The sequence below is a fragment of the Meleagris gallopavo genome, chromosome 5 (genome assembly GCF_905368555.1).
Source record: "Meleagris gallopavo chromosome 5, MGAL_WU_HG_1.1, whole genome shotgun sequence".
Classification (NCBI taxonomy): Eukaryota; Metazoa; Chordata; class Aves; order Galliformes; family Phasianidae; genus Meleagris; species Meleagris gallopavo.
In genome coordinates this window covers 3,966,492-3,980,015 of record NC_139408.1, presented here as the reverse complement: position 1 = coordinate 3,980,015, position 13,524 = coordinate 3,966,492, and the positions used below count along the sequence as shown (strand labels likewise).

General features: G+C 38.8%; 1 protein-coding gene across 1 annotated transcript in view; it reads left to right on the top strand.

The window, feature by feature from the left end:
• NELL1 (neural EGFL like 1) overlaps window positions 1-13,524 on the top strand; it is a 278,173-nt gene that overhangs the window by 36,677 nt on the left and 227,972 nt on the right. The window contains 1 exon segment of the mRNA XM_085223918.1: window positions 382-552. Coding sequence (XP_085080044.1) covers window positions 382-552 — 171 coding nt within the window.

Sequence of the window (13,524 nt, the reverse complement as noted above, 5' to 3'; positions counted from 1 at the left end):
ATGATACACATGGTCCTTTATTTTGGCACTGCCTACGAAACCTGCATTTATAGAAAATATCTTGGTGAGTAGAATAAGGATCACTTTCTTGTTGCAGAGCCTATTCTGTGGATAACAAGAGGACTTCAGTTTCTAGAAAAATCAAATGGTTTTGAACATGAGCTGTTTCCGTGTAAATGGTATTGCTATTTTTGTAATGTGCTGAATGTGTACTACTTGTCTCTCTTTTTAGAAAATGAACCATTTATGCTGAGTAACATCCTCAGATGGTGACCTTCCGTGTAGTGTTTGCTTAAGGAATTGTGTGAGATAAGAAGAAAGTGACGGAAGCAATGAACGGACCAAAAATGAAACTGATTCTTCTTCATGTTTTAAATACAGCTATTTTGAACTGGAGAGCAGTGGCTTACGGGATGAGATTAGATATCACTACAGGTTTAATGGGAAGTCAAGAACAGAGGTGTTCCCGTACCGCCTGGCAGATGGACAGTGGCACAGGATTGCAGTGTCACTTAGTGCATCCCACCTTCTGCTCCATGTGGACTGCAACAGGTAAGAAAATACACTGTATGTTTTATTTCTTCAAAAATGCTGTCTGCTTACTGCCCAAGAATAACATTGCAAAAGGTGATTAAAGAAAGCCCTTATTTTGTTGCAGTTTGCTGTACTTTTAAAGTTAAGAAAAGGAAAACAAAGCATTAAGCTGAAACAATACATTGTTAATTATGAACTAATGTGGAAGTGGTTGATGGCTGACTGGGGAGCATTAAATGCACTTGTGTAGTTTAGACACTTGCTGATGTTATGTTTGACTGCGATTGCATTTAAGTGTGATAGCTGAGTGTGCAGTCTGTTCTGTTGTGAACCGCTTCACTCGGCGTACCTGAAAACTTGAACAGAGAGATGTGTCACAGGCTTTTTAATTTCCTTTCACGTAAGCAATGTACGTTTTATTTTGATTTCCACCCACTGCTTCACTTGGGAACTTCTGAGAAATGTGAAAGCTCCTTTTTGCATGTACAGAACTGGATGCTGTTTATTTTCTGAGGAGCATTCTGTCCGTCATTTCACTTGTTTGCTGTAGAAGTTGTGAAGACTGCAGGAAGGCAGATTGTCGGGATTTCAAGGAATAAAAAAGCCACAAACCTAGAATCTCTCTGCCCCAGAATCTTGTCCGCTGGGATATGACCTTACGTGTTGAGGACTGGCCTTTGCTAACTTAGTGATTGATGGGGAAACTCAAAGTAACTCAAAACTGGGACCTTTGAAATAGTCTTTAATGGTTTGTTTTCCTCATTCCTACTTTCAGTTACTCTAGTGCTGGAATAAGTATCAAAATATCTTTTTGCCTTCAATGAGAAGATCTGTCCAGCACATGGATTTTGGAATTGTGGCACTTGAATGGACAAAGTGACAGCTGATACTTATTTCTCCAGTCCTTGTTCCATTTAGGTGGACAGAAAAAAAATTATGGGACCACTGTGGGAGTAAGGGGTCATTGAAACGTCTGGAAAAGCTTTAATATTGACTGAAGTAACTGTAAAGTACTGTTTTAGAAGAAAGTTGCAACAATGCAGCTGCTGAAAATGAATTATTGACAGTAAAAAGTTCATCTCAAGCAAGCTTGCTTATTAAATCCTTTTGTTTGGACCCTAAAAGCAATTATGTGCTTTTAAAGCAGTTTTAATTTCATTTAGGCATGAAATGATTGTCTTCATTTCAGTCTTTTGATTTACTTATTTAACTTTTATTTGTTCATCCGTTATTATTTCTTGGCTTACCACAGCGTACTTCTCTGTTTCTTGACATAATGGTTTTGGGGCAGATTACTCATCATGTCCAATGTCTTTTTTTATGAATAGCAAGTGTGTTCTTGGAAGACCTTCAATTTTTTTTTTAATTGCTGTCTGCCTTCTTGAGCACTACATGGAAGGAAGACAATACAAAAAGCCTGTCTTGTATAGAATTCTATCTGTGAACACATCTGAGAGCTGCATAGAATATGGTTGATTTTCTTTACAGTAACAGACAGTAGTAGATAAATAAAATTATGGAATAAGGTATGCTGTTATATGAGGAGATAAATGTATATAGTTGTCTCTGCTAGGTAGCCTTAAGAAGGCCTCATACATTTATGTGTCCTCTAGGCTGCTCCTAGCACAGATTTGTACCTAAATGCTATTTGATTACACATTTGTGCTTGTTTATAACAACTCCTGAATAATGTGATGGGAATAGTTTTGAAAGCTTGACTTGAGGGCAGAAAATAGTAGAAGTTTAAATTAAACAAGAGGGGGTTCCTGACTCAGCTGTGATATCTCAGCTCAGTTAATTAGAGACCTTTGTGCATGTTGGTGTTGTAGTTTGCATTATATTTTAACCTCCTGTATCTTTGGTCTCTAAGAATGAATCTGCATCTTTTTCATTTTGGCATCAGCATTTCTGGCTGACACTACAGTAAGCATCAGAAGATATGAAAATGATCTGCTTGGCCTATAGAAGGGCAAGTCAGTGAGGGGTAATGCTGAGCTCCACCAAAACCCTGAAGCTTTCTTAATATCAGAGTCAGAAAAGCTGTAGCTTAATGTGTGTAAAGAGTCCAGTGTTAAAGACTGTAGACTTCATGTGTAAATGTCACCATTTTAGGCTACGGTGGTTTCATTGGCTCTTGGCAAAGTTCAGGATACCTAATGAGAATTAATGCTTTGGCAGACTTAATTGAAAGTCACAGGGAAGGAAAACAGAATTGCATCACCTGTTCCACATCCTGCAGAGATGCACTCTTTGTTATGGAGTTCACCATAACAAGAAGTTAGGTTGAAGAGTATCTGTCTAGAGAAAGAGTTCTGTGCTGTTTGTTTCTGCTCCCTGTCTCTTGTTTGTTTGTTTGTTTTTTAAGAGAGAGAAAAAAGTGAAGAAAATTCACCCCTTGGATTACTAATGAATTTCTTCAAGGAAGTTGCAGCTTTACAAACTTCCAAATGTGTATAAATTTGCATAGGAGCATTACTTTTTTTTGGCAACTGGAACACTCTACATTTGGTAGACCATACTTAAAGAGTGATATGAGAATGTGGTGCTCTTAAACTTAGCCTGTGTGTGAGCTTGCTTTGAAACTATTTGCACTGGGAGAAATATCCAGACTCCATATCCAGACTTTTGCTACCGGATTTGCTTCGATACTGAAATGTAGCCTCTGGCCTCTAAAAACTGCAGATAATCAGAAAGCATTGGACAAGAAACTTTTGAGTTGTAAACAGATAGTTAGATCTACTTGTGTTTTTCGCAGCCTTACCACCCACCTCAATCTGATTTGTAAAAAAAACTGCTTTGCCATTTGGTACTTGATTGCCTTCTGGATTCAACTCAAAGCTGACTTCTGTTTCTTCAGACCTGGGAGGGTTAGGGAAAGCTACCTGAGGCCTTCAGTAGGGGTAATCTTTAAAACAGTCTAATTGCTGCTACTGTAATGATGTGTATGTGAGATGGTGGGGAAGGTGTAAGTATGGAGGGGATTGTATATTTGGGTGCAAGTACAAGTGACCTTTTGAGATCAGTTCCTACTGTGTCTTATTCCTTCTAGTGTTCCTCTGTGAAAGCAGAGGGTGAGAGCTGTTGCTGAGTTTGGAGCTAGAGCTTGGAGCTGATGACACACAGGAAGCTACATGAAAGTCAAGGCTAAACACTTGTAAATGTTGCTGGATTTGGAAAGTTTTGATTAGGTTCAGAAAGTTGAGAAAAATGAGAAGACTATTTGTTATGAATGTCCAGCTGCTGCACAAGTAAAACCTATGCTGAAAGCAACCTGGAAATTAATTACAGTGCTGTTCACCTCCTTCCATCCCCAGTGCTGAATCCACTAGTGGCATACAAATCTTGTTTTAAAACATTAGTTATGCTTAGGATCTGTACCTCTCCTACTGTAGGTAAAAGGAGATTGTTGGGGGTTGCCTTTCTGATGGCCATGTAGGCTAACCTAGAGTGACTGTCAGAAGATCATTAAATAAATTGGCCCTAAAGAGGTACTCTGTAATGAAGTAGGCTCTGCCAGGCACCTTCCCAGACTTGTTTTCTTTGGAGAGCAGAGGTGAAGGATCCTGCAGTGCATGGCTGTGTTGTCAGGAGATTTTCAGCCCCAGGAGATTGTCAGTGCCTGTAATAGCTGTCATTTGCTTTCAGTTTGAGAATTAGTTTTAGCTGTACAGAGTCTGTAATGTCACCAATGGCTGAAGTAGCAGCACATGGCTACATTTTAACAGGTGGTAGTAACTGTATTAAAATGCTTGTTCCTTAAGTTGTCAATAAAGACAACAATTTTGAGTTTATATTATTCAGTGTATTTAATTGCTCTGGGGAGGTAAGCTAAAGGCTGTTTGCTTTTTATTTTGGTTCTTTTATTTCTCGTCAACCTTGCTGCTGCAAAGGTATTCACCCGTGCAGAATATCAGGGCTCTTTTCTTTCTGCAGCTCTGTCTGCAGGTGTGAAAGGGAGAAGGCAATTTTCTGTGAAAATTAGTGCTTTCCAATGGATGTTAGTGACTCTTTTATGAATCCAGCCTATGGTTTTGATGGATACTCTTGGCTGTTTGATGGGGGAGAGGTTGGTGAAGTACAAGAAGATACATTATGAACCTGGATAAAGCTAAAGTAGTTTTCATCTGAAAAACATGTAGTTGGCATCTTTTTATGTTTCCTCTGTTATAACAGAGCACAAAGGAATAAAATACGCATGAGCATCGAGACCTTATTAATCAGAAAAATAAATAAATTAAAGCAATGTAATCCAAACAACGGAATCCAGTACCCCTGAATCCTCATAAACAAGATTTTCCAGCTGCCAGCCTGAAGTTTTCTACTTCTCATAACTAAACTCAGTGACTTTGATTGAAACAGGCATGTCCAACCTGCAACCCATTGGCCGCATGTCACCTGGCACAGCTCACAGCGTGGCAGCCCCTTGTGCTATGCTGTCACTGAGCAATGACTAAGCATTGTTGCACTATTAACCCTAGCTGAGTTGCAGCCAGAGCCAGGAGGAGGGTGCAGTGCAGTGCTGCCTCAAGTTAGGTAAAAAAAAAACAAAAACTGTATGCATTTTGATACATTGGCTAAACACAATCCTGTGAATGGGAAAAAAAAATAATGCAACAGTGCTTTCTTTTATGATAATGAAATTTGAGAACAGGTTTCAAGATTGCATTTTTTTGGTATATTTTTAATTCCATTTTCAATCAGTGTAAAAACATGAACCTGCAAGTTTTTAAATAGAATGTATAGAGTTGCAATCAGATATTCAACTCAAAAGTCTAGTCGTGTCTCTTTACCCAATTTTTATAAGCATTGTCTTAGCAGAGAGAAATATTCCTTGGCTTGCAGCCACACTGTATTCATATCATTGCTTTTTGGCAGTATGCACATTTGTGAGCAATTATTGTCAAGGACAAGGCACAGAAAAAATAAAATTTCATCAAACATCTCTGAAACCTTGAACTCACTAAGAATTGTACCCATTGAACGGGACAGTGTTAGAAATTTGCTCTGTCAAACAGAGCTGCTGTGCTCATTGTATCAGTTGTAGTTTCCATGGAAATAAGTAGGAGGCATTACTTTTAGAGCAACCTGTATGCAGCCCAAGGCAGTTCTTTTTCACTCAGTGTGGCCTGAGCCAGCCATAAGGTTGGCCATCTTTTGGATTAAAACAATAAATTAGTGAAAATTAAGGGGTCCTTTTGAAGAGAGATTCGTCGCTTTACTTTTGAAACACTTTCCCTTGGAAGAGGAGAAGGCATGCTGGTAGTGTTACAGAGCTAGGTAATTTGTGCTGAAAACTTCTGGTGTCCCAGTTTGCTTCTCCATTCCTAAATCTGTAGCAAAAACTATCACAGAGCTGGTTGCTTAGGCAGGTTGCTCTAACTGTGCATTACAGGTGCACTCAGCTTCTCATGTGTGATACTCTGGGTTGGGAGTTTTCACCTACTGATTGTTCCTTCTGGTTGACAGAAAAGCGATAACCTCTTTAGCATAAGGGAGGTCTCCAGCTGGCTTTTCATGTCAGCTGCTGTCTATCCTGTATTGTTAGAGTTAGTGTAGTTCAGCTGCAAGGAAATGCTGGCATGCATTCAGTTGGACACAACAAAATGTTTTTTTCTTGTTTTTAATTTTTTTCTTAATAGCTGAGGCATTGGATGTTCAATGTCAGCAGAATGATAGTATTTGGATGTGACTGACAGCATGTCTTAATCTAGTCTATGTTGAAAATATCTTATTTTAACCCTAGATGAACTAGTTAATTTTTCTTTAGTCTACTGCATTGATAGTATGGGGAAAAGGTTGTAAGTATTTATGCAAGTGCTGAGAAAGTACTGTAGAAGACAGATAATCATAATCTGTAGCTGTGCCTGGCTGCCTTTGCCCACGTGTAGAAGAAAATAACTGCTTACAGGCAGTACCAGCAAGGTCAGCAGCTGGCTGCCTGGCATGGAGCAGCACTGCAGCAGGGAGGCTGCGTAGCTCCTGCTCCGAGGGGACGGAGAATGTTAGAGGAAATAAGATTAAATCAAGACTGGTAAGTTTCAGCTGAGTTTGTCATTTCATAAAGTATGTGAACAGGTGTATTATCCCATTCTCAGATTTTCTTAACGTTTGTCCTCTATACGTTTTGACTTTTTAAAAGTATTTATTATTTAATCACTTAAGCAGTAATTACTTAAATTGGGATGATTGCTTTCAAGAGCAGACCCTGAAAAATTGAGCATGCATAATTTGAAATGTATGTGGAGATGAGTTTCTGTGGATCTTTTTCAGGAGAAGTCTCCTGTTGCTTGGTAAGTTTTCATTTTCATTTGCTGGAGAGCTAATGGGGTCACATGGACAGAAGAGAGATGGTCATAATTGGAGAATTAGCTATGTGAAGCAAATAGTTTGGGTTCTTCCTTTCAGATTGTAAAAACAATTGTCTTGCACCAACCGGGCAGACCAGCAGAGATCCACAACATAAAGGAACTCTCCTTTGTGAAATGGTTAGCTGAAGTCTGAGTTCAGAACTGGAAGTCACAGAGGATAATACTGGAGCTGAATGGAAAAATGGTAGTATAATTTTAGCAGATATTTTTATGGAAAGCATTGGACTGCAGAGAGTGCAGACTGCCAGACTGCAGAGGAGAACCTTCTGAACTCTTCAGAAGCTGACTTGAGATCTGAGTCTCCATACAGCAAATAATCCAGAGTCTTTTCAAATGATGTAAAGCCTCCTGAGCACTGTGGGGTATGAGAGTGACCAAGAAAACAGCAGCAAGGCTGCTCAAGTCCGTGAAACCAGCCTAGAGTTGTCTGAAATGCTCTGGTTATTGGGAAACCTTTCTTTGACAGTTTTAAACGGGGATAATTCCCAAAAAGTAATTCTTGGAAATCTCAACTCATTCAAAACCTGCAGGCTATTGCAGAAATACATGGAGGCTGCTTGAATCATTTGTTGTTGGCTGTTGTTTCACTGCTTCACTGTGTCCAAGCAAACTGCCGACCCTGAAAGCAGTTGGTGGCTTTAGGAGTGATTGAGTTTGTGTGGAGAGCTGACAGGTGCTCAGAAGTGGAAGGTGTCAAGGTTTGGAGTTTGCATGGCCATGGCAGTAAGGTTCCTGCTGCAGTGATGGTATGTTGTTGTCTCTCACTTCATGAGTCTTGAAGAGTCTCTTGGTATATTTGCAGACTTGCTGTACGTGGGAGATCTTTGTCCAGTCCTCTGATATCTCTGAATGGTTGTATTGAGTGTCAGAGTGCAAGTGGGCCCAGTACTGAGCATGTGGGGACAACAGAGTGCCTGTGGGGTGAGAACTGCTTTGGGAAAAGGGAATAGCTAAGGCAGTCAGGTAGCGAAGTTTTTCTGGGAGCTCAGGAGGTACTCAGTTTTCTCATGGATAAGTATTTAGTGAGCTGTAGTTTTTAATAACGCAGTAGATATTGGCTATTGTGTCTAGTTTTTAATCATGTGGAGAACCATTACAATTGGTAGTACCAATGCAGTGATACTATGAAGGAGCAATATTCAGCATAAAAGTAAACTTATATGCTATTTCTAGTTTGATTTTTTTTTTTCCTTGTATCTGTGAGACCAGTCATTAATGAAGGAATCAATGGAAGCTGCATTACATAATTGTGCTGCAATGCTAGCAGCATTCGCTTCAGCATAAGAATGAAAGCAAATCACTATGCCAACCAATGCAACTGGTTCCTCAGCCTTAACTGACTCCTTCTGTGTCACACCAGCCACTTACCTTAAACTTGACTGAAGGATGTGCTGTAGAGTGTCTCCAGGGTGAAATTCTGGCCCCATTGAAGTCTGCAGTGAAAAATCTCATTGCTGAGCCACACTTTCACCTCTAGAGCTTGTCAGATGCTGAAAGAAATGAGCTCCAAACCTGAATGCTGTCCTTGGGTAGTGCTTTTGCCTGTTGGCCTGGGGGTTTCCATCAAAACTTAATTTTAGAACCAATATAATGGCTTGTCCTATGTTTACTGTACGCTTCATACATTTTTCTCAGTCATGCCCAATTAGTTATTATGAGAGAGCAAACCACCAAGGATAAAATGGGCAGTTCAAAAGCTGTGGGAAAACAGATGAGGGTTATCTGATGAACCTTCAGTGAGAACTGGGGAATGTGAAATGAGTCATCCTTGTGCCAGGTTACTGAAACAGCAATTAATGGGGAGCACTGGCAGCTCTGGGGAGAGCAGTGTGCTGTTGTGTAGTGTTGAGACAACTGATGGCAGGGCTCTGGTGGGAGCGGGGGAGCACAGGTAGGGTGTTTGTAAGTAAAACTCCTGGTCCTCAACCCATAGCTACCTTCAGTAATGAATGGAAATTAGCTGTGGAATATGGATGAGATTATTTGACTGCACACAAATCATTTAGTGATCACATGTATGCCTTGATGAGATGATCCTGTGACAAGATACTCCGAGGCAATTAACTTCTCAGCAGATGATTTTTTTTTTGGAGGGGGAAAAGAGGCCGTTCAGCAGGAAGGTTGCTTGTGATTGGCTTATTTTTAAATTTGTGTTTTGTAGCTGTACAGAAGGGACTTGGAGTAGAGTCTTCTCGAGTCCTCTCACAGTCACATCTGTCTTACTGCAGTAGGTGAAACGACCTTGAGGTTTAGAGTAGCCTTGAAACAGAAAACGGGATGTTCCATATGCTTTGTGAAGAAGAGTTGTTTCTAGGCTGTTAACTGCCAATTGTGAAGACCCGTGTGCAGCAGATCTTGGGCCAGGGACCAGCTTGTCCCTACGTAATGCAGGTGGGCGTAATGGAAGCCAAGTTTCTGCACTGCCAGTTCTCACTTAACAAATGTTTTATGTAGAACGCCAACAGTAACCTTAACATTTCATTACAAAATGGAGATAAGCCACGTAACCATGGCTTTTACCTCTTTGTTCTCATAGAATGTTGTTTAAGGGTTAATATCGCTGCAAAATCTTAAGTACCAGTGATGTTTTGTGCCATGATGATGAACGTTTCTACCTATTGCTTTCTGATGCAAGATAGACTTAATTATTTACTACTTAATGGGTACTTTAATAGAGATTTTTAAATTCTTGTATCTATGTCACTTTATCATATAAACCCCTCATACTGCCTGTTTTATGCTCTGGCACTCAGCAGTGGTTACTCACAAGTGACAAAATGACAGCCAAAATATCTTTGGCAAGTTGGAGAACTTGTTTGAGAAGTTGTATTTGAGCTATGTAGCTCTCAACTCTGTATTGAGATGTCTGAAGATAAGTAAATTCACATGAATTCGTAAGAATTGGCCTTGATTTTAAGAAAAGTGAGTGATATCTCCTTCTCCACTCAAGGTATTTTTTTGACTCAGTACTTTTAGTTCTGCTGTGGCAAAACAGGCTGAATATGGTAAAAACTGGCATCTTCATCAGAAAAAGTGACAAGTGTGTTTATCTTTTTGCTTCTGTTACATGCAAGTCTTATGCTCACAGCCAGGATCAGAGCCACAGGATGTTTACCTCAGAAGAAACAGCTCAAGATGGACTTTAAGAAAAGCTAGAAAAAGAAAAAGATTGTCAAAATTTAAATTCGCACTAACCATTTGGGTATTGAGCCCAACTGGTTTTGTGCTGAGAACCTTGTAATTTTATCTTAAAACAAACAAACAAAAAAACCACCAATAAATAGTAACAACAACAACAAAAAAAACCAAATGTGAATAGTGCATGTATTATGAAGTGCAAACTGCTCTGGATACATCGTGTGAAGTAGTTGACCTTGTAGCTTGTCCTTTTATTTTTTTTCTCTCCCACAACTCTTGAAAGCTCAAATCAAACTGCTAACTTCCTATTTCTGACTAGAGTGAACTTGTGGGGAATGTAGGTCCTTGCAGTCTCAGTTGTAGGGCCTGTTACCTTATGTGTTGCAGATATTGGCACTTTTTTTGATATTGTACGTCTGACTAGCTGTCTTCTGAGTTTCTCATATTTTCAGGAGTGCTATATGAAGACAAGTAAACATTGCAGCCTTGTAGACAAGTTGTTAACCTTCTATTGAGGTATTCTGGAGGATTTTATTATTGGGAAATTCTATTTTTTGTTCGTTTCAAATCTAAGTTAATTATATTGATCTTGTTTGTAAAGGTGTTTGAAGGCACCTTGGGATTTCCAGGTAAGAGACACCCTGTAGTGTTCTCAGAAAGATGGCTTTCTGCCCTTTGTGGGGCTGATGTTGCATTATTTACTGGCTTTGGTTCTCTTAGAATCAATAATAATGATTGTTTTCAGTCCAAAGCCCAAGCAACGCTGCTGTAAGTCATCAGTAGTTATGTTATAGTGTTATAGGAAACTGAAAAGCCTAAGCAGCCTAGTCATGTTATATTTCTATTATTTTCTGTTTAAAATAAAATAAAAAAAAAAAAGCCTCTCATGGATAGAAAACATCTCTGTGAAGTTTTGTGTGGAGAGTAAGTCCTCCAAACCAGGCAGTGAACTGTGCTCTTCTGACCATTTCTCCTTGTTTGTTTCATTTCCTCCTGTTGCTGCATGATCTTAAAGTTTCATTCAAGAAATGCAAATTAAAAAGAGGATGCTCATAGAGGTTTAGTTATAGGCGCTTTGTAGTTCTGAACTTAGATTTTAGAGTTGAAATAATTAAGCTGAGAAGTAGAGTACGTTCACCTTATTTTGGTGATTATACTGGAAATTCAGTGAAATTGTTTGGTTGACAGAATTTGAAAAGAATTTAACTGAGCATGCTATCTTGATTGAGTCTTTACCAACAGTTACTTTTGATTAAATAGTTTGTAGTTACTATTGTATATTCAAAATTTAATAATCAAATGCTTCCCTCAAAACCTGAAATTTTAATCAAAATTGTTTTCCTATTTCGAGTGGTTGTGAACTCCTGTCCTGTGACAGATAATTTAACAAATCAGAATTTCCCTCAGGAAGGTTATTTTTCTGAAGCAGAATGTTGGAAACGTAATGATTAATTTAGTTGAAGTTGCTCTAGAACTGAATGCCTGTCAAATAGTGTATCCTATTTGTAAGCACTATTAAAAAGATGTTAGTATTGATACATTTGCATTGGAAAGTATTTAGAAAATGGGTTGAAGCAGAGTCATATATCTTTGTATTTCTTTTCAAGATCATTTCTTAATCCCTTCAGGAGAATAGACTCTAAGACAAATACCAATGAGGTATCTTAAAGCTAGAGACTGACAAAATCAACAGTTTGTGTAGTTGGGATCCAGAAACATGTTGGACAAACTTGTAAATGTGACCCATGCCGTGGATTGTGTTACAAGGCCTGACGCCAGTGATTTTGGATGTACTGAGCTGTTTACAGCCTCACTTGGAGGTAGTACCAATGGTCAAGATGGTCAGCATTCCTCTGTAATAGATCAGGGGAAAATCTAGTGTAAAACAAGGGAGGAACTTCCCCCTCTTCTGGTTTACTTTTATTTACTTATTTTTTAAACTAAGAAAAGTTTGGGGTGCTATAATATTGCATTACTTTGTATGACTTATCCATATCCTTTATTTTTTACGGGATCTGAGAGTACAGGTGTATATATAAGGTAAGGAATGGTTGCAAGAGAACATCAGCTTTGAGGATCAGGTTTTGAATTGCAAAAATCCGTTTAGATGACTCACCTTGATTTCAGAAAGTGCTCCTGTGCTGTCACTGGAGGGGCCTGAGGAGTGATTAATTTACAGTAAGATGAATCATATCTTAAACATTTTAGACTCTTTTGTTAACGAAGAGACATGAGACTAGCTTCTCTGTAGGTGTAAAGTTTTGAGACATTTAAAATTGGATATGCTGAATTCAACACCTGGTTGCTACATGCGAAGTTACAGCTTCACGAGACTAAGTGTAGCAGTCAGATCATGTAAGCCTGTTCTTTGATTAGTAAAGTAAAAGGACTGAAAAATGAGGTTCCCACCATACCTCAGCCACAAAACTCATTTTCTTGTTCTACTAAATATTTCAGCTATTTCTAAACTGCTACTGGCATGGCAAATACTATATGCATGAAGAAGATCTGCTTTACCATGGAAGTGGACCTACTGTCCAGGTGTTAACTTTTTCATGTGGAGTTTCATGTAAGAAATTATCTTGGTTCAGGTGGTCACTCTTCCTATCTTTCAGTTTGCACACATGTAAAATGAAGGAAACAAGATCTCCCTGTTCTACTGGAACATTAATAGGATGGTAAAAATAGTTTTTAAGTTGATTATGTATAAGGGAACTGTCTCCTTGTCCAGCAGAGGTGGATTTTTAGAGACAGTCTTCCTCTATGCAGAGAAATGTGTATGCTTGTGTATTTGCCTGCAGACATTTTAGAAATGACTCCTTTCACTCATTCCAAAAGAATCCACTGATTCTTTTAAAGATTTGTTGTATTAATTATGTCACAGATGCCTCTTTTGAGTGTGTCCTTGAAAAATGTGTTCCTTTCTAAGGATCACTTCTAAGCAAGAGTACTTCGCAAATCAGTGAGTGCAGAGAGGGCAGATGTACAGATTAAAACAAACAAAAGACCTAAAAAAAAATACACTGCAAGAGTATCCTAGCTCTTCCTGAATTAGAAGATCTTTTTCTTACTCTGTTTAGCTAAATGAGTCAGTGGTTAGCGAACATATTCTGAGTGTATTTCAAGAAAGAATTGGTTCACAGTTGTATGATTCCAAGTTTATGGTTTAGCTCCTTTGAAATATGTTGACATAAATTAGGTACAAATCAAGCTTTCTCATGCAAAGTGAATGCAGAAGTCATAAATCTCAAAGTCTGATGCATGGAGAAGAGCTTCTGTTAACTTGGAGACCTGGTCTGCTAATGCTAGAGGAACTATGCAGTCTTCAGCAGTTTTAAAGATCACTGTTCCCTGGAATTCTCTTTCCAAACATTCTTATTCTTGTGAAGTATACTGTACTCTGTTTGGGCATCAAAGCAAAATGTATCAGAAAGTGATCTCTGAGGAGCTCTAGAGCAGTACATAAAGATGGAAGTGTAGTAGA